Raw genomic sequence first — 26,841 nt, 5'->3', positions numbered from 1 at the left:
TTTTTTTGTCAAGCTGCACAGGTAGCCATTTTGAAAAAAAAATTTATAGCGAACTTTTTTTACAAATTGAAATTTAAGCAAATTTGTAGAGCAAACTGCTAAACCTATGAAGGCTTACATTTGGGTGTTTATCCTTCCCCCTCTCCCATCGAACTTCGTATCCTTCTTCTGAAAAGTACCCCTTCATGGCCATTGCTACAAATAGACACACTAAACAATTAAGCAAAAAGGTCGCCTATATCGCTCGAAATCTTCACCTTGGCATTAAAAATGGTTCCTAGCGAATGTGCGCAGTTAACTGCTAATTCGTTGAGCAGCGTGTCGCGGATAGCCATTTCGCTTTCTCGTTCGGGGTTCCTGCTGACTCCTGTTTTCTCTCTAATTTTTATTTCATCTAGCTCATGCATTGAGGTGTAATCAGCGTGAGTCATGCCACAGGGCAGTAAATATTTCAAAAAGTTTTTGTCAAGGTTGAAATTTAAAGCCATTCCGTGCATAGATATATATTTTCTTATTTTCACACCGATTGAAATAAGCTTTTTATCTTTGTGAAAAACGCCAATGGAATCTTCCTTGGTATGCGCTTTTATTTTAAATTTGCCCAAAGTTTCGACTCCAATTTTTTGGATGTTATTTACTGTTTTGTGTAGGTCAAACGAGCTTTCTGTCTTTTCGTTGAGGTTCCTGTTGCATCGGTGTGGAAGCGTTTCCTCGTTGTGTTCCTTCATTTTAGGTTGTTCCCCCTCGTAATGATCCTTACGTTGGGACGAATGGGAAACATCCCTTTCGCTATAGTTAGAGGGATACCTTTTTAAATCTAAAATGAAGTATATGATTAGCTGCCCCGGTCCATGGTATGTTGCCTTCCCTCCTCTGTTAATACGATATATCGGCATTTTCACTTTATTTGCATTTTGTGAAAAGCTGTCAAAATAGTTTTTTTCTTCATCATAATTTTCGCTCTCGTCTATTTCGCTTTTAATATATTCGTGCTTACTAACAAATTGGGAAAGGATCCTTTCGTCGAAGTTGTTGTATATATCCCCTAACTCCTCAATGTAGTAACTCCTTTTATCCAGAAGGATGTCACCCAGGTGTGCTGAGCTGCCCAAGGTGTAGCATGGAGTGTGCTGAAGAATGATGCAAAAATCATATTTTTTAAGATTTTTTTCAAACCTCTTAGTTTTATCTTTCACCAATTTTGGTGTATTCGAACTTATGGGAAATTTGTTTCCATTTTGCAAATTAATTTTGGATTGATGCAACCAGCTTTGCAGTTCAAAAGCGAGTTTGTAATTTATAAGTTTTTCGCTCAAGTCGAAAATGAGAATTTCATTTGTCGCGTGTGCTTCCCTTGTATTGTACTTTTTCTTTTTTAAAGACCCGCTGATTGGCTGTGCAAACGCTCTTTTACGCGTTTTGTATTTCACTCCCTTCAGCAGAGCACAACCTGTTCGGAGGATTTGTTTTTCATTCTTTAACTTATTCGTGGAGCAAAGGATCACAAGGCTTGTCGCAGCCTGCACCAAAAGGAGTTTCTTGATCATTTAGGGGGAGCCAAGCGGGGGGAGAGGTGCGTGGTGCGTATGTAACGCTGTCCTACTATGGCGTAGTTTATTTTGTTCGTTTACGCCTTTCTTATCTTGTTAGTGGCCATTGGGGGTGTGGGTGGGGGGTGACTGTTTCCCAGATTTTGTACTTTCTGTGACAGATCTGAACTCCCCTGAATTAGTCACAAAAGTGGGGCTTATATTTTTTTTTTTACAAAGTTGTGAGCAGCCATACGGTGATGAATATCGCCTTCCATGTGGCCCCTTTCCGTTCCTACAAGTACGACGTGCCACGTTAAAAAGAAGAGGTAAATGCCTTTTGGGAAAATATCTTAACAGAAAAAATTATCAATATGGAGTTAACCAAAATTGTAGAACGATGTCCCGAAAATTTTGCAAACGGCAGAACGGAAGGTCTACTTGCACTTTCGTGTTTGAATTTTTTTTTTACAATAATTTCCTCAACCTTTAAGAGTAACAGTAAACAGATTAAAGCACACGCTGCGTGGATATAATTGCTTCCTTTTTTTTTTTTTTTTTTTAAATAAATATGGTTGCCACTTTTTTCGTTCTCTTTCGCTTTTTCTTCAAATTGTTTCAAAGGTTAGTTGCGACGTGAAATTAATTCGCGTCCTGTAAGTTTTATTTAATTAAAAAAAATGAGGACACATACGAATGAATTACCAGCGGATACGTGTGTGGGGGAGTTAAAAAAACAGCGGGTGTATGTTACACGGTGGCCACACATGAGGGGCAACACCAAGGAATAATAATTTAAAACATTCGCAAGTGCGCACGCATGATGTCATGGTGCTTCTGACCGTGCGCACGCATGATGTCATGGTGCTTCTAACTGTGCGCACGCATGGTGCTATGATTCTTCTATCTGAGAACACAAAAAATACTTCTACCTTTGCATGGGAGCACCTCCAATGTACGAGCGTGCTGCGCCCCCCTTACCATCAGCCTATCAATATTTTGGGGATTAGTTTAAAGGGGTTCAGCGTAAACTCGTCATTGTAGTAAAGTCCGTATCCAAATATGAAAGGCGTGAAGCAGTAAAACAGGAGTGGCCTTATGATGTAATCGCAGAGGTGAACTGACAGGACATACGTCTGCAAAGGGGGTGGTGAGTTTAGCGGTAAGGTGTGCGGCACGGGGAGGTGGGTATGCTGGGGTGTATTGGCGGCGATCCCAGGGGGCATACAGATCGGGAAGGAGTGTCCCTTCCATTATTTTTCCCACATTGTATCATTTGCGCAGTGCCAAGAGGAAAAAAAGAAACTCTTTTTTTCTCCTCTCAGCTCATTCGCGTACGACCTAAAGGCACACGTTCCTTTACCTTGTTAATCAGCTTGGAGGAAAGGGAGTTGCTATCGCCCTTTCCCTTGGTGAACTCCGGTTTGTTAAAATTCATGTTTTGGGGGGCGGGGGGTTTACTCGACCAGGGCGATGACCTGTATGCTTGTTCCGCTTTGGTGCTACTAGCAAGGGGCAAAAAGGGAAGTGTGGTGATTCGTTTGGTTTAGCTTTGCTTCGTTTGGTTTAGCTTTGCTTCGTTTTGATTCGCTTTGCTTCGTTTTGCTTCGTTTTGATTCGCTTTGCTTCGTTTTGCTTCGTTTTGATTCGCTTTGCTTCGTTTTGCTTCGTTTTGATTCGCTTTGCCTCTATTTGCCTCTCGTTTTTTTTTTCCTTCACTGCGAACATGGCAACTCGTTGCAAGTGGTCCGCCAAGTGGCGACTTAACTAACGGCGCATGACTCCGTCAGCAAATGGGGAACCTCTCCTTCCGTAAATCACATCCGCGTAGTTACGCATAAGTGGAGCTAAAGCGGGATTTTTTTTTTTTTTTGTGCATGATACATTGCAACGAAAACAATGGCTTAAAAAAAATGGCGTTTTTTCTGTATCCCCACTTGGAAAAAAAAAAAAACAAAAAAGCAAAAAAGCAAAAAAGCAAAAAAGCAAAAAAACAAAAAAAAACCTTTTTTTACATGTGTGGATACTAGTCGTAGCAAACACAAAATCGCAGAATGGTTGGAGAATGAAACAGAGCAAAACGAAAAAAAAAAAAAAGCAAAAAAAAAGAGTAGAGAAAAGAGCGAGTTGTTAGGAAGCGCAACGAACGTAAAGCTAGAAGGAACATGACCCAGCGCGCTGGAAATTTTTTTAAAGTTTGAGCGCGCGTAAGCGGTCCATCGAGCGAGGGGACGGCGAAGCGGGAGTGCTACCAGGCGAAGTCCAAATCGGTAGCTCCGCTAGCAGGTGGAAGTCCAAATCGATAGTTCTGCTACGAGGCGAAGTCCAAATCGATAGTGCTGTCCCAAGCGGGAGTGCCTCTATTTCCCCCGAGGGGCAATCTTAACCGAGGCCCATCCCCCATTTGCCACCCCTCCGGTGTGTGCGCCCGCTACCTACTTCTCCCCCCCGGTGTGTGCGCCCGCTTCCTACTTCTCCCCCCCGGTGTGTGCGCCCGCTACCTACTTCTCCCCCCCGGTGTGTGCGCCCCCTACCTACTTCTCCCCCCCCTGGTGCTACTCACACAACATGAAGCGCATGTCGTCGTACGAAACGGGGCCGGAGTCCTCCGAGCTAAGCTCGTTCAGCTTGAAGGAGAAGTCGTCATCCAAGGGGAAGAAAGGCGACCAGCAGGCCAACGAAAAAAATATGAAAAAGAATAGTAGCGTAGAATACAGTGACGATCAAGAAACGAAAAAAAAAAATGAACACAAGAAGAAGACCGATCAGAAGGATAAAAAAAACCTGATGAGTAATACGCAAAATAAAAATACAAAAAGTGGAAAACAGAGTAACAGTCAGAAGAACCCACTAGATATGTATAAAAACAAATTAAAGTTCATAACTGATAACATAATCCTTATTGGGATTATCTTATCCTTTATGACACTGATAACGTTTAAATATTTGGAGGAAAAGTATTCTATGGAGACCTACTTGGAGGAAGGTGACTCTTTTGATTATTACGAGGTCTTAAAATGTAAAAGAGGAGATAACATAAATAAGATAAAGAAAAATTATCGAGATTTATCAAAAATGTATCATCCAGATAGTAACAAAGATTGCAAAGATTGTGATAAAAAATTCAGAGACATTACCAAGGCATATAAAACATTGTCAGATCCGAGATTGAAAAAGGCGTATGATCATTCGAAAGGGAAAGTCTTAAAATTGATTGAGTCGAATAGCATCAATTTGACGATGAGAAATTTTAACGACTTAGTGGAGAACTCGAATAATTATTGGATTATTCAGATTTATTCAGATACGGATAATCTAAGTTTGAATTTCTCCAAAATTTGGGAAGAAGCATTCGACAAATATCATGAGTATATCTCCTTTGGACGGATAAATATCCTAACGGATAAAAAGTTAGTTAAAAGTAAAGTACCTTTTAATGTAAAAATTTATCCCACTATTTTTATTCTCGCTCCAGATGGGACCTACCAATTATATTCAAATATTTTTAATTCCACATCGAAAGATTTCCAATCATACATTATTAGCAATTATCCGAATTTTATACATAATGTGAACGATTTTAATAAGGCTTATTATTCCTTGACTAAAAGGAATGACCCTATTAGTAAAAATGGATCCTCTCATATTGACAAGAACAACAAAGTACTTCTCCTGTCTAACAAAAATAAGTTAAGTCTCCAGGTGAAGCATATCACTTGGAAGTTTAGAAATATATACACTACTTATGCTATCCGATATAACGAAATTGAGCAGTTAACAAATGAGACACTAAAAAAAGAAATCATAGATGCCCTTAAAGTGCTAAGTGTTAAAAAGAGTGACTACATCAAAGAAAACGAAAATATTGATTACTTCCTTTTGGTTAATAATAAAGCACAAGTAAAGATCATCAGGCGAATTTCCTCTACGAATATTAAAAATGTATATAAAGATGCCTTGAAGAAGAACTTGGTAGAAATTAACTCTACCAATGTTGATTCTGTTTGCTCTACTGTCGGGTCGAGACATACCTACTGTTACGTTACTATCATAGATAAGCTCAGTAAGGAAGATACACTAACCTCTTTGAAAAAAATTTATCAACATGTGAATAACTCCTATGCTAGTTTTACTTCCAAGTTGGGGTCGGACGAGGTAGACAGCCATATGTTCATTCAACCGGTGTACTTACTAAGATCCAACATGACAAAAAATTTCCTCAAATTTGTTAAGGATAAATCTGTGAGTACATATGACTCCTTTTTTTTGGACTACTCTGCGAATAGCTTTGCCACAGTGAACGAAATAAAAAATTTAAGTAACTACTCACAGAAGAAGGAAGACCTTTCTTTTCTGTCCAACATTTACAAAGACATCGAAATTTTGACGTTTGAGAAAATTCCAAAATACTGCCTTCCCATGGGGGTTAACTGTCTGTATAACCCTAAGAAGACCTTTTCCTATAGACTGTATAATATTTTCAAGAGGACTTCCAAACTGCAAGTCATCCTTTCTGCCATCGTGGGATTCGTGCTCTACCCCTCCTTTAAGCAGTACGGCAAGTTGAGGTATGCCTGCCTGGCTGCTTCCGTGGGCGCCACGCTCCTCGTCACCAACATCAAGGATTTTCTCCTCCTCCTCGCGAGTTAGCGGACTGTTTGTCCGTGACCAGTGTAGCGGCAAGTTGCTGGGCACTCTTTTTTTTTTTTCTTCACTCCTTGCGCGCCACGGTTTCCCCTTTTTTTGTTCCCTTCCATGGCGGACGCGCCCCGGCGGCCCAGCTTGCACGCGCCCCAGCATGTACATCTGATGAACGCATCGAACTATCACCTCTATGGGATGCACAAATCGGTTGCCCCAAATCGGTTGCCCTAAATCGTGTGCCCTAAATCGGCTGCCCTAAATCGGTTGCCCTAAATCGGCTACCCTAAACCGATTGCCTATGTAGCTGCTAGTGTTTTTTTTTTTGCGCCGCTTAACTAGCTCGCGGCCCATTAGGAGATACTTCACTGTTGAACAGTTGAGCATACCTGAGCTTTTCCCGCTTCCCCATCCCCTCCAGTTTGACCCACTCATAAAATTGCAGAAATGGTGTCATCAGAACGGCGCCAAGTACGCCCTCCGCCACCCCTAACCGTTTTAACTACACACATAATGATGCTGCTGCGCATGTGGTTTAGAAACAAGGGTTAAGTAGCTCTAACATGGTCACCCTCTCCCGGAGGAACGTCCTGTCAGAGTAACATATTGACCCTTTTTCCCCAAACTGCATCACATTCTCGCGGCGACTCCTCAAATGCATTCAGCTTCGTGTGTGTATTCGCGGCACGAACGTATAAGAGGGTCACCATTAACCACCTCAGAACATCGCCCTTGTGCATGTTGTTCGTAGCCAACGCGTGGGGCTGCGCCATTGCCGCTGCGTGTTGTATGCACCTACACGTTTGTACACGTGCATATATCCCTTTCAACGTGGCAAAAAAAAGGGTGGAAATGATTTTTTTTTTTTTAACTTTGCGGTTCGAACTGTTTTTCCCAACAGCACGAGCATCCCAATGTACACTTTTGTTAAGCCATCCATGGGAAGAAATACATTGATGGGTTAATTATTTTATTTTTATTTTATTATATTATATTTTATTTTTTTTTTTTCTCTCATTTTGTTTGTTACTCTACGCCTTCCCGCCTGTGCAAAAAAGGCCTACGAAGTATATACCAAATGATACATCCCCCAAATGAGCCTTCCAAAAAAGGGAGTGCACCTTTCTAAGAGAGGGAACTTCATTTCATGCGAGTATGACAATTTGTTGGAGTTCATTCCATCTTGCCGCTTGATACTTACCAAAAAAAAAAAAAAGTAATCACAATTGAGCATATGTAGATATTAGCCTATCCATCGTGAATATTTTGTATGGAGTTTGATTTGCCCAGGTGAGGGGAGTCCCCAGTAGGGGGCCCATACCACGTTGTGCGCGCGGTAAACATAGGTTCATGCGTGGTCACCTCCGTAAGTGCCTACGTTACCACACCGTCGCGGTGCATTCTATTTCTACCCCGTCAGTTCAGCGATAATGCCGCGTGAGGAGTGACAGTCTGAGGAATGACACCTGAGGAGTGAAAATCTGAGGAGTGGCAATTTTCAACCGCAAAAAAAAGCATAGCATTACCCGTGAGAGAATTTGAGCAAGGAGAAAAAAGGTAGGCCAGGGGATGCCTTCATCTCACGTTGGTACCTTTAGTTGTATTTGCGTGAACAGAGGGGCGTTCCCTCCCATTCGTGCACACACCTGTGTGGCCTCACCCACGTATATGCACCCGCATTCGTACGTGTGCATGTGTGTATGTATATGCATATGTACATGTGTGTATGTATAAGCACATGTGCATGTGTGTTTTTCCGCCGTGTAGACACTGCCCCCCCATAGAGACGACCCAGCCAACCATTCCACAACCCACATGTGCGCAAGCGCACCGGGGAAGGCATCACAGCACAGCAGAGCGCAGTTGTATCACAACTCTGAACCCTAGTGCACCCGTTTGACGAGGAGCAAGGCACGTAAAAAAAAAAAGAGATACATTCAAAAAGGAGTATATTGAGGAGGTCCCCTTTTTTCCCCCCAAACAAAATGAACAAAGATATTGCGAAATACGATTTGGAGGACAGCTCAAATGTAGAAATAAAAAAAAAAATCATTGAAAAAAAGAGCCCATTGGAAAAGGTAAAGCCATTTGTAGTGGGTGGGGTTAGTGGGATGTTTGCAACGTTCTGTGTGCAACCACTTGATATGATCAAAGTACGGATTCAATTAAATGCTGAAGGAAAAAATGCAGTTAAGAACCCATTTATTATAGGCAAAAATATTATAGTAAATGAAGGCGTCCTGTCTCTGTATAAAGGGTTAGATGCAGGGCTCACAAGACAAATCGTGTATACTACGGGACGGTTAGGGTTATTTAGGACCTTCTCTGATATGGTAAAGAAAGAAGGGGAACCTTTGCCATTTTACAAAAAATGTTTTTGTGCACTCGCTGCTGGAGGGTTAGGTGCCTTCATGGGAAACCCAGCAGATTTATCCCTAATTAGACTACAAGCTGATAATACCCTGCCCAAAGAATTGAAGAGAAATTACACAGGTGTGTTCAATGCTGTGTATAGAATATCAAAAGAAGAAGGAATTTTGGCCTTATGGAAAGGATCCGTGCCAACCATTGCACGAGCTATGTCATTAAATTTGGGTATGCTGTCTACATATGATCAATCGAAGGAATACCTAGAAAAATATCTAGGGGTAGGTATGAAAACTAATCTCGTTGCTAGTGTGATTAGTGGTTTTTTTGCAGTCACTTTGAGTTTACCTTTCGATTTTGTCAAAACGTGCATGCAGAAAATGAAAGTCGATCCTGTGACCAAGAAAATGCCCTACAAAAATATGCTTGACTGCTCACTCCAGTTATATAAAAAAGGGGGCATATCCATCTTCTACGCAAGTTACACAACCTACTATGTACGTATTGCGCCCCATGCTATGATTACCCTGATAACTATGGATTACTTGAACAATTTTTTAAAGAAATTCACCTAGCTTTTTTTTTTTTTTTTTTTTGAACACTGCTATACGGGTGTGTTTATGTGAGCTGGTACAAATTAAGTGAAGACCGCCAGCCTCTCAGTTCACAGTGCTGACAAATAGTAGCGTGGGGAGCAGCAGCACTAGAAGAAGGAGAAATAGAAAAAAAGCACACTGGTGTGTGCACACACCTACTGCTTCACACGTACATCCATTTTCTTCTCCTAATTATTGCCAATTTTGTTTAACTCGTTTTTTTAAAAAAAAAAAAATCCCCACTCTGTGTATCTTCCTAAAGGTAAAGCTACCTATCCATGTAAAAAACCATTATGAACAAATTACATTACCCTTTTTTTCTTCTCTTCTCCCTTCTCTCTCCACTGATATTTGTTCATAGTCTTTTTTTTTTTTCACCATGTTGAAAAAAACTCCCAAAGTGTTATAATTATTTTTTGGTCCCTTTATGTGAAAGTTTATCCATTTTTGGAATAGCTGTCGGGCAGAAGATGCACGTCGATCTTTTTTTTTTTTTTTTGCGATGATTTGTTAGAAGGGTAGCTAAGAAGTGATCAGCTTCTGCAATGTAAACAGATCGGCAGTATACGCATACTTCCGCAGGAAAACGATTGGCACACATTTTTGTTTGAGTTCCTCACCAAGGCATATTTTGAAGAGGCTCCACACCTACCCATACTCTCTCTACTTAACTTCTCATGGAAGGTCAGCCCAAGTTAGTACGTACTGCAGAGGCTTCACTAAATTGACCACCCGGTGGCACTTCGCACAGGTGTACGTTTCACCTGGGACAGCCAAGTAATTCCTTTTTTTTTTTTTTTTTGGTGCTCTCTCAAATGTGCTTCACGCAACCTGTGCGGGTAAACGAGTAATCCCCCTTCGGCGAACGAGGGAAGTCTTTCAAACTGGTCCTGCGACTGGTGCAGTAGTGCACTAAACGTGGGAGCCAACATCAAAAAGGGAACAAAAAAGGACAAAAAAGGACAAAAAAGGACAAAAAGGGGGACAAAAAGGGGACAAAAAAGGGGACAAAAAAGGACAAAAAAGGGAACAAAAAAGGGAACAAAAAGGGAACAAAAAAGGGAACAAAAAGGGAACAAAAAAGGGAACAAAAAGGGAACAAAAAAGGGGACAAAAAAGGGACAAAAAAGGTGTCCAATTTCCGCACCAGATGGGTATAATGCACCTCCTAAGACGCGATGAAAGGAAAAATGAACGTCTCCCAAAAAACATTGCATATGTAGAGCAATATTTTGAGCGTACGTTACAAACGCGTCTGTCAGAAGAGCTTGCCATGGACTCGCTTCTTCGTCACACTGCTTGGTCAGGAATGCAACCACGCTACATCAGCTAAACGGGGGGGAGTAACAAAAGAAAAAAAAAAAAAAAAAACCTCCGTAGAAGTTTTTCTCTTCACTTGGGGGAATTACCACAACGGCTAGAGCATGCTGTATTGTGGCGACGGGTGTGGCAACTATTTGCTGTGTGCCCACTTGCGGTGATGCTGGCCATCGTGCTTGCACCCATTTGCGACGATTGGGAGGTCCGTTCTTTTCTTTTTCCCCGTTCCGCACACTGGACTCTACGCGTACGGCGCCCACCGCTCCTCGCCCACTACAAATCATCGTCCGCCACAGCGCTGCTATTGTTAGACGTGACCGATAGCAAATCGCGAGGGTCAATCTGGTCGTTGTACTTCTTCTTTAGCGGCTTCTCCTTCATGTTTTTCGTCAAGGATATAATATTTTGGAACATTTCCTCCTTTTTCGATTTCACCTTATTTCTAACGGAGACGTGGTAGTTTTTTTTCTTATCCGCATTAGCGCTTAGGTGTGCACTCTCTCTTTTGCCACTTCCGGCCATGTCCGTTTCTTTTTTCTGTTTCCCATTTTCTGGCTCCTTACGTGTGGAGCTTTCCAAAGAAGATGCAATTGGGTTAAATGGGTTCCTTGAAACCATTTTTACATTTTCCTTTTTAAATATTTTCGTTTCATTATCAATGAGTAGGACCTTGGTCTTTGACCTGGCGAGCATTTTCCTCGCGCCCACAGGGGTAGTAGTACCACTCATTTTATCCTTCTTGTTCTCCATAGGATGCATCCCTTTGTGCATATTGATGACCTTCTTTTTGTTTAAGACGATTGTGTAAGGTGGGTTCTTCATAGAATTTATCCTAGACATGGTTTTTCTCCTCTTCAAGGCTACCGTGTTTTGCTTTTTGAGCTTCGTTTCGAACATTGATTTTTGTTTGCTCAGAATGCTTTTTTTCCTATGTTGGGAGTTAATATGTTTGGTGGGGAAAGTGACGGTACCTGTTCTAAACCTCAATGACTTGGTTCTCCCAATTGCTATTTTGGAGTTTTTATAAGTTAATTCTTTCTTCTCAGTTTTCCTTTTTGGTGGCATAATGTCCCTATGTGGATAGTATCCCTTCCTTTGTTTCGGTGCACCTTTTTTCGCAGAAATGGCACCCCATTTGTCTTCCTCATTTGATGTTGACATTTGTGGGGTGTTAACAGTTTCTCTTTTATGTCTTGACTGTATGACATCCTTCTTTGCTGCTTCGTTCTTTGGAATAGCTTGTTTGCAGACTCTGCCATGATGGTCCGACGTTTTCCCCCTTTCGGTATCGCGCTGATTGAGCAAGTTGTGAGGGCTGCGGGTACTGTGTGGACTGTACGGACTACGCGGACTGTAAGAACTAGGCGTACTGTATGGACTATGCGGACTGTGCGCACTGCGCAAATCTTGGGCACCTCTCCCCGATGAGCCTCCCACTTTCAAACGCTCATTCGAAGTGTCCCCCTTTTTGGAGCTCTCATTGACGCTATACTTATTCCACACATTTTCATCTTCGCAAATTTTGACCTGTTTGATGGGCTGCTTGTCGTGCTTATCTCTCTTTGCGCCGTCACCTGGTCGTACGTCGGACGTCTTGGGTGTTTTCCCCTTTTCCTGCGCGCTCATTGTCACGGCCACCATTTCGTTGTCGTGCAAATCATCCGCGTCCCTTTTGATTCGTACAGGTGTGTCGTACGGATCATGCCCACTTGTGCTCCCCTTGCTTTGATGCTTCCTACCATTCGACCCCTTCTTTTTAATATCGTTTATGTACTGGCTTAAGATACCCTCGACTTCGTTCTGCGCTTCCGCATTATGGGGACTTGCCCTCTCCTCATCAGAATCTGCAAACATCGTGCTGAATTGATCTTCTCCTTTCACATCAAAAGTGACTTTTTGATCAGAGAGGCATTCGCCATCGTCGCTCAGGTGAGGATCACTCCTATGCTGAAAAATTTTCCCGTCTACCTTTTGTAGCCCCTCCTGCGAATTACTATTTGCCTTTTCATTGTAGCTGTAATAGTACTCAGGCTTGTCAACATGGACGTAGTCGGCATGGTTCTCTAGTGGACTCTCCAATTCGTCACATGCGCTTTCTCCATCATTGGCACGCGGATATGTGCCTTCCATGTCGTGCGCAGTGGTCATTTCGAACGAGCTGTAATGTGAATCCCCCTTTTGGCTGCTTCCCTCCTGTGGATAATGAACCGCGGGGTAGTCCCTAGTCTGATCAAAATGGTTCTCTTCATTAGGCTGCGAGTCCCCCTGGGGTGGGTTGTAATCAATGGGGGGGCTCAATTTCGAAGCGAATAAGCCACTTTGGTGATCACTTTGATGACCACTGTGATGACGGTTTTTCTCCTTTTTTTCCCGTTTCTCCTTTTTACTTTTTTTGTTCCCTTTACATTTGGAGCACTTTTCATATGGGGGATCTCGAGGAACTCCGTACGGGTAGGACACAAACGGGTTGCACTGTCTGTTCATTGTTTGCTGTGCCATAGTAAAGGGGGAAAACACGCACCCTTTTGGCGGTTCGCCAATCGGATACTTCTCGTGATATTCCTTGACATATGGGCCCTCTGGTTCTTTGCGGAAGTATGGATTGTAAAAGAACTGCCTAGCTTTTATATCATTAACGAATGCGTAGTCTTCTTGCGGCCTGTACAGCAGCTGCGCGTTTATGTTTCTGTACCCAGGGATGCAACTGGCTTCTTCCATCATAGGCAAAAAAATGTTCTATCAAAATGAAGTGTTGTATTTGTGACAGCGTTGCTAAATTGTAATTCGGGGGATGCAGACACGGGGTAATAAAATGGAACTCGTATTTTTTTTTTTTGCCAATGCGTAATAGGTTTATGCTGTGGGAGTGAATTTGTCCTCACGCAGAATTTCCATGCATGGATGGGAAGCAAAAAGGACAGTTCGTGAAAAGTGTGAATATATTAAAGCGTATACTATGTTTCGCGTGTGCATAATTGTTGGAGACATAGATTGGACACCTTTAAAAATGTACCTTAAAGTTTTCGAAAAAAATGTAAAAAAATGAATATTCCAATTTGGTAATCTTGCTGCGAAAAGGAAATGAAAGGATCGATAGGAAAAAAGCATAAAATAAACGCAGCTTATTTTTTTGCATCGATTTAGTTTTTTTTTAACAAATTGTAAAATGTGTGCACAGGTAGCCAAAAGGGAGAAAAAAAAAAAAAAAATTTAGAAATAGCTCGAAATGGCAGAACAACCTTGCCTGTTCATATATTTTTCTCTTTTTTACAACGCTGAAGCTGGTTTTTTGCGTGGCAACGGCATGTAGTGTGTGCAAACGTGCGTGGCATACGGAATCGTGGCTATTTTTTTTAAATAGCTATTTTGTGCTATACTCTTTTGGGGTTTTTTTTTTTTTTTTTTTTTTTCATGTTCATTCGTTTCGAATCTGGTCATACGCTTCTGAGCAGCGCTATGCCCTGTGGAGATAAAAATAGCGACACGTCCCCCCCGCGCAAGTTTTCAACTCGGAAGGAGAGATACATTACCGGTTTAGCAGCCATATGGGGGAAACATTTAAAGGTGTTTTCCCGTTCGTTTTTATGCTACTAAAATAAATAGTGTGGAATAAGCCCCATTTGCGCGAAATTTCCGAAAGAGCATGCTATTTTGAAATGTACCTATACCACAGCAACAAGTGCGCGATCAAAAAAGGCATACCATTCTTCCGCAACGTAGTTAGTATATCCTTTTTGAGGAAGGCACAAAATGGGGATACAGTAAAAAGGCGAAAGGTGTTTTGCAGCACCAAGTTCATTTCGACCATTTCGGAAGAGCGTGAAACAGGATGTGGCCAAACGAACACGGATCAGCCTTCCACCGGGTTTGGAAGTTACACTGAGAAAAGTAGCTATAAAGACATAAAGATTGTAGAAAATGAAAAGGAAGGCAATGACGCCGCTGAAGAAATAAACCAAAACGACATCATTGCAGTAGATTTTGAGGGGACAAATTTGGGGAAGTATGGAAAGGTATGCATAATGCAGGTGTACACGGAGGAAAGAACCCAGGGAGGAACACGCCAAAAAAGTGAGTGCTTATCCCGTGAGAAGTACTACATATTCGACTTGCTAAAAATGTCAGTCATAAAAAGTGTCAAAAAAATAATCGAAAATAAGAAAACGCTAAAACTGGTACACGACTGCAGGGAAGATAGCTCCGCCCTGTATAACCAGCTGGGAATAAAATTCGAAAACGTTTACGATACATCCAGGGCGCACATGCTACTGATGGAAAAGAACAAAAGTAATGACATATATCAAGTAAGCTTTCTCCAACTGTTGAACGATTATTTGGGGATTAAGGATGAGTGTTTAAGTAGCATCAAAAAGGAAATGTATAAGAATGAAAAAATTTGGGAAGTCAGACCATTAAGTAAAATGTCCATCATTTATGCTTTAAAAAATGTGAAGTACTTATTCCCCCTGTACAGGATTTTCGATAACATGCTTTCAAAGAAAAGCGTTTTGGAAAAATCGAAAGATTTTGTAAATTACTGTTTTATGAATTCGCGGTATAAATTACCCGTCGATTTGGCCAAGCGGGGGAACATTGTCCAAGCCATGTTGGTCAGTAAGTCGATGCTAAATTGTGTTTTTAAACTAAATAGTACACGGAAAGGAATTGCATGCACCCCATCTTCCGTTGCGCAGTTTCGCGATGTTAAGGTGGGCGATGTTGTTCTGTGTGTGGTAAGCAACAAGTCCATAGATCAAAAAATTTTATATTTGTGCAAGCATGATGATGTGTACGATTACTGGAATTTGAAGGAAAGACCTAGGGGGAAATTTAAGCCGTCAATACATGAGAGTGCCACCGACCCGATGATTCAGTTTTGCGATGAGGAGCAACCAGCCTAGAATATGGTAGGAGTTCCCACCACCCCCAAAATAGGCAGGTCGCTTTCGTGGTATGGGTAAAGAACACACGAACACGCACAAATATGTACATACACAAACATGCACATATACACACATACACACACACGTCGTATGATGTCGCGTTGCGTGAACTTCTCTATGAGTAACAAATTGGTTGAAAAGGTATACTGGGGTGTGGGTCATCTCAGCTGACATGCTCCGTCCGCTTGAGTGGAACATCTTGGCAACGTGTTCGCCACGCCGCGTATGCGTTTAAGGTGTAGTAAAGGTAAAGGGGGATTCTCCCATCGCGCAAGGATGCGTTGAACTGAACTGAATCGAATCGAACGCAGTGTGTGTGTGTGTACAGTGCACGTCTGTGAATAAAAATATGTTTGAATCCCTAACTTGGGTGTTTTCGTGATTGTATTTTTTTTACCGCTTCGAGGGGAACCAATTTTGCTATGCGTTTTGCAGTTAAGCGAGAAGCACCGGCGAAACTGTCTTTTTTTTTTTTTAATTTATATATTTATTTGCGTATTGGTTTGCACATTTATTTGTGCATTCGTTTGTACATTTATTTGTGCATTTATTTGTGCATTTATTAATTACTCCCCTTCGGGTGACTTCCTACGCTCATTAAGGGAAGAGCCGAGGCGAATTCATTGCAGGGGGTATACCCGTGTGGAGGCCCTATTCACAGCGCTGATCCTAAGTCCGCATCTAAGATCCCGCAGTGTGAAGGTGAAGAAGCTGCCACGTAGAAGCACCACCCAGTGGGCACTTCACAGGGGAAGCAAAAGCGCACCTCCTGTTTACGCCAAACTGAGCGCACGCATGAGGGTTAGCATGTGTTCCAGTTTAGCTCCGCGCTGGGTGAAGGGAAACAAAAAAAAAAAAAAAAAATAACATATGTTAAAAAAAGAGAAAAATAAACACTAACCTTTCACGTACACCACAAAGGCACCATAACTACAAAATTTGCTCCATCCCCGTTAAGAACAGTAAGCGCGTAAATAATTGCGCACATGGGGTGTTCCGGAAGCGCGGCTTAAGTGGATCTTCCAATGGAAGGCAGAATAAAAAGCGCCCTTTAAAAATGTAGATGTGCGCATGCTCATACGTACGATCCAGCGAATACGCAGGTCCGTTTTTGATTTATGATTTATTATATCCTTTAAATGGGACAAGCTCGAAATTGGGAAGAGAGAAGGAGGTGTGTCATTTGTATGTGCCATTTGTATGTGTGCCATTTGTATGTATGCCATTTGTAAGTGTGCCATTTGTATGTGTGCCATTTGTAAGTGTGCCATTTGTATGTGTGCCATATGTACGTGCACCACATGTACGTGCACCATATGTACGTGCACCATTTGTACACAACAAATTATATGCCCAAGGTGACACTGCCTCTGAGATATCAATAACCCTTTGGCCGCATTTCCCGGGCAAATATTTCTAGAGGGACGCGGCTAAAGGGCAACATCGGGAAAGCTGCGGAAGGATGAACGAAACGAGATCCTACAAATGGGTAATAATTTTAACATGAAGAGAAAAAGAGAGGCAGATTTGCCTTGCCTCTGTTGTGTGCGTCGTGGGCGTGCATGTGTTTCTTTTGTCCAGTCGAGTGGGCACTTGCGGAAGGTGTTCTCGGACGGTGTTGTCCTTCGAACGGTTTGAGTATTCAGACTTAGCGCATTACACAGCGTAGCACACGTCGTGCACAACGAAAATTTCCTGCACAACGAAAATTTCCTGCACAACGAAAATTTCCCGCACATCGTAAACTTCCCCCACTTGTGCCCCCTCCTTCACCGCAGTACCTTGAGAACGGCTGCGAAATCGTGCCCCTGAAGCGGGGGAGCAGCCGGGAAAGCGACTACTCCCTGATGCTGCTGGACATCCAGGCAGACTTCTCCGAGTTTCTGATCGAAGAGAAGAACATCATCAGTGATGAGAAGCTAGTCAACCCGGAGGGAAATATATTCAATCTACAGAAAAGACAGTGCACACAAAAGCAAAAGAAAGGGGGACTCCTCACGGAGCGAGAAAAGTATGTACACGAAATTGACCATCTATGGGCCTACATCGAATGGCACTACAACTTCGAGGACGAGATCAAGGTGCAGAAGAGTATAGTGAGCGATGTAGGGAAGTTGAGGAAAGTACCCAGACTATACGTATCGGCTCATATAATCGAAGGGATGATACATGAAATGTCGAAGAATGAAAATATATGCATGTTGAAGTATACTACCTATCCCAGCTTTTACAACAAGTATGGCAATGAGATGGACAAAGCGAAGGATCATGATGAGAGTAGCATTTACAATCGGTGCAACTACATATATGAAGTTTGCGATGTGGCGGACAAGTCGCTAGTTTTTGCCAGCAGCCCGATAATCAACACGACGATGAAAAATATCCTTAGTATCACCAAGAGTGGGAAAAAAAGGGAAGATTTTAATGAAGAACAGGAGGAGAAGGAAGATATCGTGCAGGACGAAATTTGGCAAATTTATTTATCAAAAAGGATTAAATGTATAAACGATCAGTGGCTGTTAATTTGTATTAACCAGGAAGTGAAGGATATTATAAAAAACTCTGGAGAAATTTATTTCAAACTTTTCAATAAGTACATAAAAGAATACAACGATTTTTTGAAAAGCCACAATTACAATACATCGGACGATAAAAATGACCTACATGGCTCCAGCATGTTTCGGGGGCATCATGACAGACACAACATGTTTGAGATGAACAATGGCCCAAATGAAAGTTTGAACTCGGAGAGGCTTAAAAAGTATCGAGTAAATTTAATTTTCTCGGGCAATAAGGACATTAATTACATCCTGTACAAGTTGTGCCTCAACTTGGGCAAATTTAATGACGCCGTCCTGTGCACCAAAAATAAAACGTATAACATTCTGCTCAACGATATTGACGGGACGCTGGCCATTTGCCTAAAGTCGTTTTTTTCCAAGCACTATGGGAGTTGCGCGGCGGGGGTGAGTAACGCGGCGAGTAACACGTCGGAGGAGGAGCTGGTCAAAACGCTGTCCATCATGGGGCTCTGCAAGGAGAAACTCGTGTTGTCCGAGAAGGCCACCATTTTTAGCAACATCGAGTTGCTGTTTTCGTACTACCTCATCGTGCACAGCGAGTCGCTGGAGGGGGAAATCGGTCAAGACGGTGCTGCCGCAAACCAGGACGGCGTCATCTACCTAAGCAGGAAGGCCCTCTTCGAAAACCTGCAGTTCTCCACGGAAGAAATTTGTAGCTACCTACTGCACGTGCAAAAGTACAGCACCAACAACTTGCTGTTCGTAAAAAAAAGGGGCTTCCGATATGTTAAAAGCGAAATTATATACGAATTTCTCGTTAAGATAATCGAGCTGGTGAGCATCCACGACGATCTGTACGTGCATCATCACGTGGAGCGAGGGAGAGCAAGTACCACCCCCTTTAAGCAGTACAAGGACGATCTGCACAGGGTGGTAAGGAAGAGGCACGGCATCACACTGCAAAGTTTAGTCAATCTTATTCAACAGAACGAGACCGAATTTGATTTCTTAAAAAAAAACAAAATTCCAATGGATACGTATGTCATCCTGCAACTCTGCTGGAAATGCTGCGACATCGAAAATAAGCACTTTGACTTTTTTAGTCTCTACTACAATTACTACTTCTTTTATGAATACCTAAATAGACATTCTGAGGAGCTTTCCTTCGAGGGAATATTTGACCATTATCTTCAGTTCTTGGATAACGACAGTCAAGTGAGTGACACTGTGGTGTACTTCAACCTGTTTAAGTTACACAAAATTATGTCCTTAAATATCCTGCGGTCCAGCGGAAAAGTCGTTATTCACTCGGATGAACTGTTCACCTTCGACATGGAAATGATGACATATGTTAAGTACATCGACGAGATGTTCCGGAACTTTAATTCGAATGTAATGGATAAAATAATACAAGACTTTATCAAATGTTACCAGTTTTTCCTGGACTGTGGTTACGACCGTGGGGTGAGCAACGAGAAGGTCCTGCAGAATTGTCAGGCGAAGACCCTTCAAGCGGTTGCAGCGATAGACACGGCCGCTGACACACCAGACGGTATGGCATCCGGCACCACCGCAGGTGATGTATACAAAGACCGAGTGCTCTTCCGAAATAACACTATCCTTAACGTTAGCAACATCAATCATATTTGCAATGACAGCTGCATGTTCGAGTATTTCATCGTGGTAAAGTACTACTACACGGATAACACCTTTTCCCTGGTCGAGAAAAAACTAAAAAAATTTATTCACTCAGTGGAGGAAGACTTCGCAAATGCGCACATGACATCTGCCACGGATTATTCTTCCTCTGGATCTGTAACCGGGGGAGGGGCTTCCTACGAGATGAGGCAAAATTATAAAGCAAATTGGAAAAAGGCCAAAAGCAACTACTCCTTGAATTACAAAATGTTTAAGTACCAAACCACTTCGTTCCCACAAATACGCCTGAGCAACAACTACAACGAGCTGCTATGCTCTGTGTACACTCCCCTGTCCATTCACTTCTCCATTTTTCACGAAAACGTAATTTACAATAAGAAGCGGAACTCCTTTCAACTCATCCCTTCCTTTCTGCTCAAGGAAAATTTGCGCAGCTGCTTAACTGCTCTGTTCACTTTCAAGAATTCCTATTTCGCGCAGGAGTTCTACCCCTTTTTGAATCCTCTGCTGAATAACAAGGTGGGTTGTTGCTGCTCCCCCTTTTCGTGCAGTGCGTCGGGGGGTGGATCCGCTCGCCAAGCCTTATGTATGGGCGATTAATGCTGCTTCTGCGTGTGTGTGTGTTGACTCTGTAATGTCGCCATTCCACGTACGCTTCCCACATCGGGCGTTTCCACCTCCTTCCTCGTCTTCATCTTCTTCTTCCTCTTCTTCTTCTCCTCCTTCTCATCCTCCTCCTCTTCTCCTCCTTCTCATCCGCCTCTTCCCCCCCGCGCAGGACCTGATCGGCACCATCGCCGTCCCACCGCTGCGCCACTGCAGGACCAAGCCCATCGAACGCGAAAACGAAAAAAACGTGGAGTTCCTGGAAACCGGAAGCATCGTCCTCTCGACGCTGAACAGTGACATGAAGAACTACACCAAGTACGGTGCCCAGAGTCGGAAGTTCGTTGAGAAGCTGTGTAAGCTGTACAACTGCAACTTGCCCGTGAATAGCTTCTCCCCTTGATGGTCCCCCCTTCCCCTTTTGGCAAAGACCCGTCAGCCATTCTGCATCATTTCTCTCCTCGTTTGTGCCATCCAGGGTACCCTTATGTATGTGTTCCTTTTGTGGGTCCCCCTTCACATCAACTGTTATTCCCTAGGTTGTGCATCTTGCACACCCCCCCCAGGTGTGGACAACTGCCGGGGTGTTGTAGTCTAGCCCTAGGAAGTGGCACCTCCTCTACCATCCCCCGTTAACCAATTTTTACCATCTCCAGAGTTGCTAACACTCACATCATGCCTCTTCCCGCGAGGCTTCTTCAAAAAGTAGTCGAAGTTTTCCATGTAGTTATGGTCGTAGATGTGTTTGATATTTTCTGGTAGCTCATAATTCTGCAACCGCCGTTGTCCCTCCCTGATGTGACTGTGCGTAGGAATGACATAGTCCTCTATATTATTGGCATACATTTTGTGACTGTGTAGGATGTCCTGAGGGTAGATAAGGTCTCGTATTTTCCTGCTGAGGAGCTTTATGCCTAGGCCGAACTTGGCAGAGGTCCCAATAACTTCTATATGGGGGAACAAATTTTGGAGACGGAAATAAAGAGAGTCTAGATTGAGTAGGGCGTTTTTGTGTAGCATGTCACACTTGGTGGCAACTACAAGTTCTTTTTTCTTTAAGTAATCCGGATTGAAAAGGAAGAGTTCATTTCGTAGCATTTTTATTTGCTTTATTGTATCGTTATGGTAGTCCTTTAGGTTGGCACGGGCTTCGTTTGATGTGTGCACATGGTTACTTTTCTGTTCACTGGGGTTGTCCCTGTGTGTGTGTGGCTTTAATTCTTCCTCCTCCCCCTCGTCTATCGCGTCCATCCGTTTCATCGTGTCCATCCGTTTCACCGCGTCTATCCCTTCCACCGCGCCTATCCCTTCCACCGCTTCCATCCCCTCCACCGCGTCTACCGCGCCTATCCCTTCCCCCGCCCTGCCATTCCCCCCCTTTAGGCTCTCCGTGTAATAGTCCTCCACCTGTGTGTCGTCCACATTTTCAAGTTTGTCACTCGCAACGTCGATGACGTAAACGATAAGCTTGCTTCTGTACAGATGTCTGAGGATTCTCTTTCCCCGGCTGCAATCCTTGTGTGCGTTATGAAACAAGAAGGGGGTATCCAGCAGGGTTATTTCGACCCCATCGATGTAGTTAATATTGGAGACGTGTGGTATGGTGGTGCTAAATATGTGGCTACTAATGTTCCCATAGTATCTACTAAGGCTACTACAGAGGGATGTTTTCCCACTGTTCTCAATGCCAATAAAGGCTACATCGTTCAGTAGTCGGAGCTCCAATTCGAGGAGCATCTTCTCCCCCTTCTCAGGTAATCTATAATCATGCTTTTTAAAAAAAGAATATGATATGCCTCCTTTTCCTCCTCGAGCTACCAACAATTCTTCATTTTCTTTTAAAAATTGATGCCAAAAAATACTCTTATATATCTTCCTATTATTTTCATTTTTTTTACAGTAAACTCTCTTCCGCACAATTGTTCCTACAGGGACAAATACTACTTTGTCACTACCATCCTTTCCTCGGCTATTTTCTTTAAAATTTTCTCCATCATTTGCTTTAACCTTTTGTTCTATTTTGATTAAATCATAAACGCTTCTTTTACTTTTCAGAATGACATTTCCTCCGTGTCCTCCATATCCTTCACCCTTTAACTTTTTACTCCTTCGTCTTTTATAATTTGGTTCTCCTCCTTTTCCTGACTTGGCTACTACCCACAGGAAGTCGCAAAAACGCCTTTCGTTTCGTATCATCAGGTGGTCAGTTGGTTCGGTTATGATTCTCATCAGTGCTTCGTTTTTCGGGGTGTCCCAGGGAATGCCGCTATCACTTTCGCGTACGGAATTTGTGTGGGGGGCTTCACTTTCCGCATTGGCGATGGATGTGGATCCCCCCTTCGAAGGGGAACCCCAATGTCTCACCCCTTCGGCAAAACATAAATTGGCATCTTCAGTTCCGCGCGTGCTGCTCAACTGGGGTCTCATCACGGGGTCTCCCCCTGTGAATCCCTCCTCACTTTTATCCCCCCCGGGTTGGACACCCTCGCAGACACTCACCCCCGCCGCATCACCGTTGGGGGAGAAGTCCCCTGTGCATGTCCCCCCCTTTCGCCTGCGCACAACGAATTTGCTTTCTCCCTTAATGTAAACACACTCGTTGTTTTCGTACACATCGTCGTTTTCGTACACATCGTCGTTTTGGTACACATCGTCGTTTTCGTACACGTCGTCTCTTTCGTAAACATCGCCCTTTTCGTGCACATCGCCCTTTTCGTACACATCGTCGTTGAGGTCATGGTGGTCACTACGCTCACTGCCCTCGCCACAATGGGTCGGTGTGCACTCCCCCGGGGGAGCGCTGCTCGCCGCATTCCCCTCATTCGCAGCCTGCGCCGCTTGCGCAATGGAAGAACTGCCTTCCCCCCCGAGGGGGCGCTGGCCTACTCCCGCGCTGCATAACGAACTGAAGGTGGCTCTTCTTGGCGTGCAAAAACGAATTGCATCTTTCGACTTCGCACCAAGGCTTACAGTCGAAACTCCCTCATGTTTTAACAAAAAAAGGACGATTTCTCTTTGGGGGAAACGTAAAAAAGAAAGTTTTTTTATGAGCATAAGTCAGTAATTTGATGTGAAACAATATAGGCGAATTGCTTTGTAATAGTAAATTGGGGAGGCGATCATCTGTTTGATGAGCTGCGAATGGTAAGTTTTTTTATGGGCCATTCTGCGTGATGACCCTTCACCAAAGGGAAACGCACGAATGGGAAAAATGCAAACAATTGAAGAACGAGTTCGATTTTTACGCATGAAAATTATTTAAAAGAGTTAAGGAGGGTTAAAACAGGAGAAAAAAAAAAATTAACCAAGTCACGCCACGGGGTGAAGAAGAAGGTTTAATTCGTTTATTCTTCATTATTTAGGTTCCATTAAAAAAAAAAAATAATAAAAAAACGCATGCAAATGGCAGACTCCGCTGTTAGGCCACACTTCACCAATTATACCCTTCGAAGGGGGAAAAGGTGCACATGTACCTTTTCACAGCGGCATCTGTTAACACACGCTTTACTTTACGAAGGGGTCCCCAACTGGGGGGTTCACAATACGAGGGTCTATTCAAATAGGGCAGGGTGCAAACAACAAAAAAAAAAAAGAGCAACGGGGGGGAGTTTGGCCTCGATTCGTCTGCACATACAACATGTACGCGTGCGCACAAACTCCAGCGGGAGGGTCAAAATGCAGGGCAAAGCATACAAATGTGCGCCGCGGGGAAAAATGAAGTGACTGGTTCGCAGTCCCGTTGGGCTGTCCCAAACGTGCTGTTAAACCTGGCGCGTCTGCGCTTTGCCTCTTTACAGCTTTGCCTCTTTACAGCTTTGCCTCTTTACCGCTTTGCCTCTTTACCGCTTTGCCTCTTTACCGCTTTGCCTCTTTACCGCTTCACTGCTTCACCGCTTCACCCCCCCGCGACGTAGCGCTTGTAGATGGTCGAGGCACCGTAGCCCGTGAGCAAGCCCACCCGGAGCAGCGTGGAGCCGAAGCTGCTGACCATGGCCACGTTACTCATCGAGTTCAGGGGCTTCAAGACATCCGAAATGTTAATAAAGGACAAAACGACAAACCAGCCATTTAGGTAAATGTTGGAAAAAATGAGGAGGCACTTAAAAGCAAAATTTTGCAAGAGGGGCGCATCTGTCAGGGGGATTATCAAACATAGGACGGATAGAAGGGTCCTTGCGAGCGAGTATATGAGTACCTTCCTTTGTGGCAGAAGAAACACTTTAAAAACGGGTACTGTCTCTGCAAATGTTGGGAAAATCCTACTAACGCAGTCAGCCAGCTGCACCATGCCGATCAGTATGTACCGCTCGTCCACGTTTCTGGTCCACATTTCTGGGCAGACAACGGGGAAAACTGCAATCTTCAGAAAAATGTTGTAAAAGGTGCAAAACAGGAAAACGATAGACTTCTTGTAGAGGAATGCCTTTATCCTGGCTTGCTTCATGATCTCGTTTGTCTTCACGTTGAATAAGGAGAAGTCTGGGAAGAAGCGGCTCCTTGGGGGTACCTCCATGGGGTCCCTCCCGTCCTTCGCATACTCCTCCGCATCTTTCTTCGCATCTTTCTTCGCATCTTTCTTCGCATACTCCTCCGCAGCTTTCTTCGCATCTTTCTTCGCATCTTTCTTCGCAGCTTTCTGCGCAGCTTCCTTCCGTGGTTGCTTCTCCTTTTCGCCTTCATTCCCACTGTAGCCACCTTCGCGAGTGGAACCCTCGACCGCTATCACGAAAGGAGCCCCCCCGGTTGTTCCCCCCGCCGTATCGAACAGCGCGCTGCTTCCACTCCGCGCCCGTTTTCCCTCCCGTTCCTCCTGGTATATCTTGAACTTACGCTTAAAATCATCAGTACTCTTCAACACGGAGTAGCAAACGAAAGAGACGAAGATAAAAATGCAATTAATTATGCATGTAGCAAATATGGACCGCATAAGCTTATGTACGTCTTTATCAATTTTTGTTAAAAAATAAAAAAACGTAGATGTAATGAAAAGGGAATAAATTCCAGTCAAACCATACGACAGACATATCACTTTGGAGCTATTCAACACGATGGTAGCAATTGAAAAAATCATCGTCTTCATCATGGAGCAGGTTGCGCCGATGAATCCTATGAGCAAATAAAATAAGAAGGTCTGGTCATAGTAGTACTTTACGACAAGAGGGTACACTAACTGGAGGACAAACGAAATAACGAAACATATGTCATAGGTCCTCGTCTTCACTTCGATAAATAAAGAACTGATTAGTGAGATGAACACCAGGACGGAGAAGTATAAAAAGAAGGTGGAGGACACCACGATATTTCTGTTCAGCAGTTCGTGGATGTGGGGGGTGGTGTTCAAGACGCAGTTGTACAGCAGCACGGAGGACATGCCCATCAGGCACAGGGTTATGTTTGCAAACGTGTTGCTGCATTGGTTGTGCTCTTTGTGCATCGTTGTGCTCCCTTCTTTCGCGTCTGCTCCGTTCTTCGTTTCCGAGTTGTCTTTCCCGACCGGCTGCGACGGGGGACCCCCCGCCGAGTTGGTTCGCTTACTCGGTGCGTTCATTTTCGGGGATGATGCGGAGTGACGTGCGGTGGTTCTCGGTTGTTAGCGATGATTCGCGGTAATTCGCGGTAATTCGCGGTAATTCGCGGTAATTCGCGGTAATTCGCGGTAATTCTCGCCAATGTCTGACGGTGCGCAGCTGCCTACAGTTATATTCGCCCCTCTCCCAGCCAGCACATGAAACAAGGGCTCCGTTTTGGAATGCCCCCCCTTTTGGGCCCTTCACTTGGCTATTGAGACGTCCAGGCCCACCTGGATATTTTGCTGCGCCCTCTTCTGTGGTCAAAAGTGGTTACGACATATTATACGTCCAACATTTCTTTTCCCATCACCACTTTGACCATCGCGATTCTTCTCTTGGAGCATATCTGTCGGGTGGTACACCCAAGTATATAGTCAGGAGGGTCTCTTTTCAGGAAAAAAGCAAAATTGGCAAAATTTTCAGGGACAAAAAAAAAACGTGGAAAAAGAAATATTTGGGAAAAAAAAAACAACAAATGAAGAAATGCGCGGATTGGGCAAATTATTTCCGATTTGGAAAAACGCGACTCCTTTTTAAAGAGGAGGAAAAAACCTTCACGTTGGGGAGAAGTCCAAGGCTCTCACAAAGGTTAGCAATACAAGGTGACCATGTTAGCCCTCACCTTTGTGACCACCTTTTCTTTTTCTTTTTTTTCCTAAGTAGGAAAGAGGCGAGGTCATATTATGTGCCACTTTTTTTTATGCGCATGTTTGCATAACAGCGTGTAGTCTCTCCCCCTCCACACCCAGCGCCGCTACAATCTCTATGCCGAAAAATTGGTTAATCGATTTTTGTCCCCATTTGTTAATCCTGATAATCCTACGATACGTGAGAAATGGCGTGCTTCTTTAAAAAAGGGGCTCCATCGTTAGGGATTTTTTGACGGCCATCTAACCTATGGGGGTGTGCCATCTGGGATACTTCTCACCACAACGTTGTGCAGTAGGTGGTATATATAAATTACCATGAATGAGAGTGTTTCCTTTTAAACCACATGGAAAATTTTTGAGAAATATGCTTCCCTTCCTGATGAACATTACATGTGGTTTTCGTACGAGAGGGAAAATTTCCCCTTCGAGGTAGAGGCT

General features: G+C 43.5%; 9 protein-coding genes across 9 annotated transcripts; 4 read left to right on the top strand and 5 right to left on the bottom strand.

Annotated features, from left to right (window-relative positions):
* Positions 1-809: 809 nt before the first annotated feature.
* Positions 810-1,547, bottom strand: PCYB_051760 (lipoate-protein ligase; the record flags this gene model as incomplete). The annotated part of the gene is made up of 1 exon (XM_004221057.1): positions 810-1,547. A coding segment is annotated over one exon (738 nt), but the record flags the coding sequence as incomplete, so codon positions are not given.
* A 965-nt stretch (positions 1,548-2,512) lies between these two features.
* Positions 2,513-2,967, bottom strand: PCYB_051750 (hypothetical protein; the record flags this gene model as incomplete). The annotated part of the gene is made up of 2 exons (XM_004221056.1): positions 2,513-2,665; positions 2,893-2,967. The coding sequence occupies 2 exons, from the start codon at positions 2,965-2,967 to the stop codon at positions 2,513-2,515; spliced, it is 228 nt and encodes a 75-aa protein (XP_004221104.1).
* Positions 2,968-4,097: 1,130 nt separating this feature from the next.
* On the top strand, positions 4,098-6,097 carry PCYB_051740 (DnaJ protein; the record flags this gene model as incomplete). Its single annotated transcript, XM_004221055.1, has 1 exon — positions 4,098-6,097. A coding segment is annotated over one exon (2,000 nt), but the record flags the coding sequence as incomplete, so codon positions are not given.
* A 2,058-nt stretch (positions 6,098-8,155) lies between these two features.
* On the top strand, positions 8,156-9,112 carry PCYB_051730 (mitochondrial 2-oxoglutarate/malate carrier protein; the record flags this gene model as incomplete). The annotated part of the gene is made up of 1 exon (XM_004221054.1): positions 8,156-9,112. One exon carries the CDS (start codon positions 8,156-8,158, stop codon positions 9,110-9,112), a length of 957 nt encoding a protein of 318 aa, XP_004221102.1.
* Positions 9,113-10,726: 1,614 nt separating this feature from the next.
* On the bottom strand, positions 10,727-13,171 carry PCYB_051720 (hypothetical protein; the record flags this gene model as incomplete). The annotated part of the gene is made up of 2 exons (XM_004221053.1): positions 10,727-12,943; positions 12,971-13,171. The coding sequence occupies 2 exons, from the start codon at positions 13,169-13,171 to the stop codon at positions 10,727-10,729; spliced, it is 2,418 nt and encodes an 805-aa protein (XP_004221101.1).
* A 938-nt stretch (positions 13,172-14,109) lies between these two features.
* On the top strand, positions 14,110-15,008 carry PCYB_051710 (3'-5' exonuclease domain containing protein; the record flags this gene model as incomplete). The annotated part of the gene is made up of 1 exon (XM_004221052.1): positions 14,110-15,008. A coding segment is annotated over one exon (899 nt), but the record flags the coding sequence as incomplete, so codon positions are not given.
* A 1,850-nt stretch (positions 15,009-16,858) lies between these two features.
* On the top strand, positions 16,859-20,565 carry PCYB_051700 (hypothetical protein; the record flags this gene model as incomplete). Its single annotated transcript, XM_004221051.1, has 3 exons — positions 16,859-16,885; positions 17,175-20,096; positions 20,356-20,565. Coding segments are annotated over 3 exons (3,159 nt in total), but the record flags the coding sequence as incomplete, so codon positions are not given.
* A 218-nt stretch (positions 20,566-20,783) lies between these two features.
* Positions 20,784-22,610, bottom strand: PCYB_051690 (GTP-binding protein; the record flags this gene model as incomplete). The annotated part of the gene is made up of 1 exon (XM_004221050.1): positions 20,784-22,610. One exon carries the CDS (start codon positions 22,608-22,610, stop codon positions 20,784-20,786), a length of 1,827 nt encoding a protein of 608 aa, XP_004221098.1.
* A 1,468-nt stretch (positions 22,611-24,078) lies between these two features.
* Positions 24,079-25,731, bottom strand: PCYB_051680 (nucleoside transporter; the record flags this gene model as incomplete). The annotated part of the gene is made up of 1 exon (XM_004221049.1): positions 24,079-25,731. One exon carries the CDS (start codon positions 25,729-25,731, stop codon positions 24,079-24,081), a length of 1,653 nt encoding a protein of 550 aa, XP_004221097.1.
* Positions 25,732-26,841: the final 1,110 nt, after the last annotated feature.

Source organism: Plasmodium cynomolgi, chromosome 5 (assembly GCF_000321355.1).
Source record: "Plasmodium cynomolgi strain B DNA, chromosome 5, whole genome shotgun sequence".
Taxonomy (NCBI): Eukaryota; Apicomplexa; class Aconoidasida; order Haemosporida; family Plasmodiidae; genus Plasmodium; species Plasmodium cynomolgi.
Note: the sequence above shows the minus strand (reverse complement) of the source record. Positions and strands in the feature narration are given on the sequence as shown.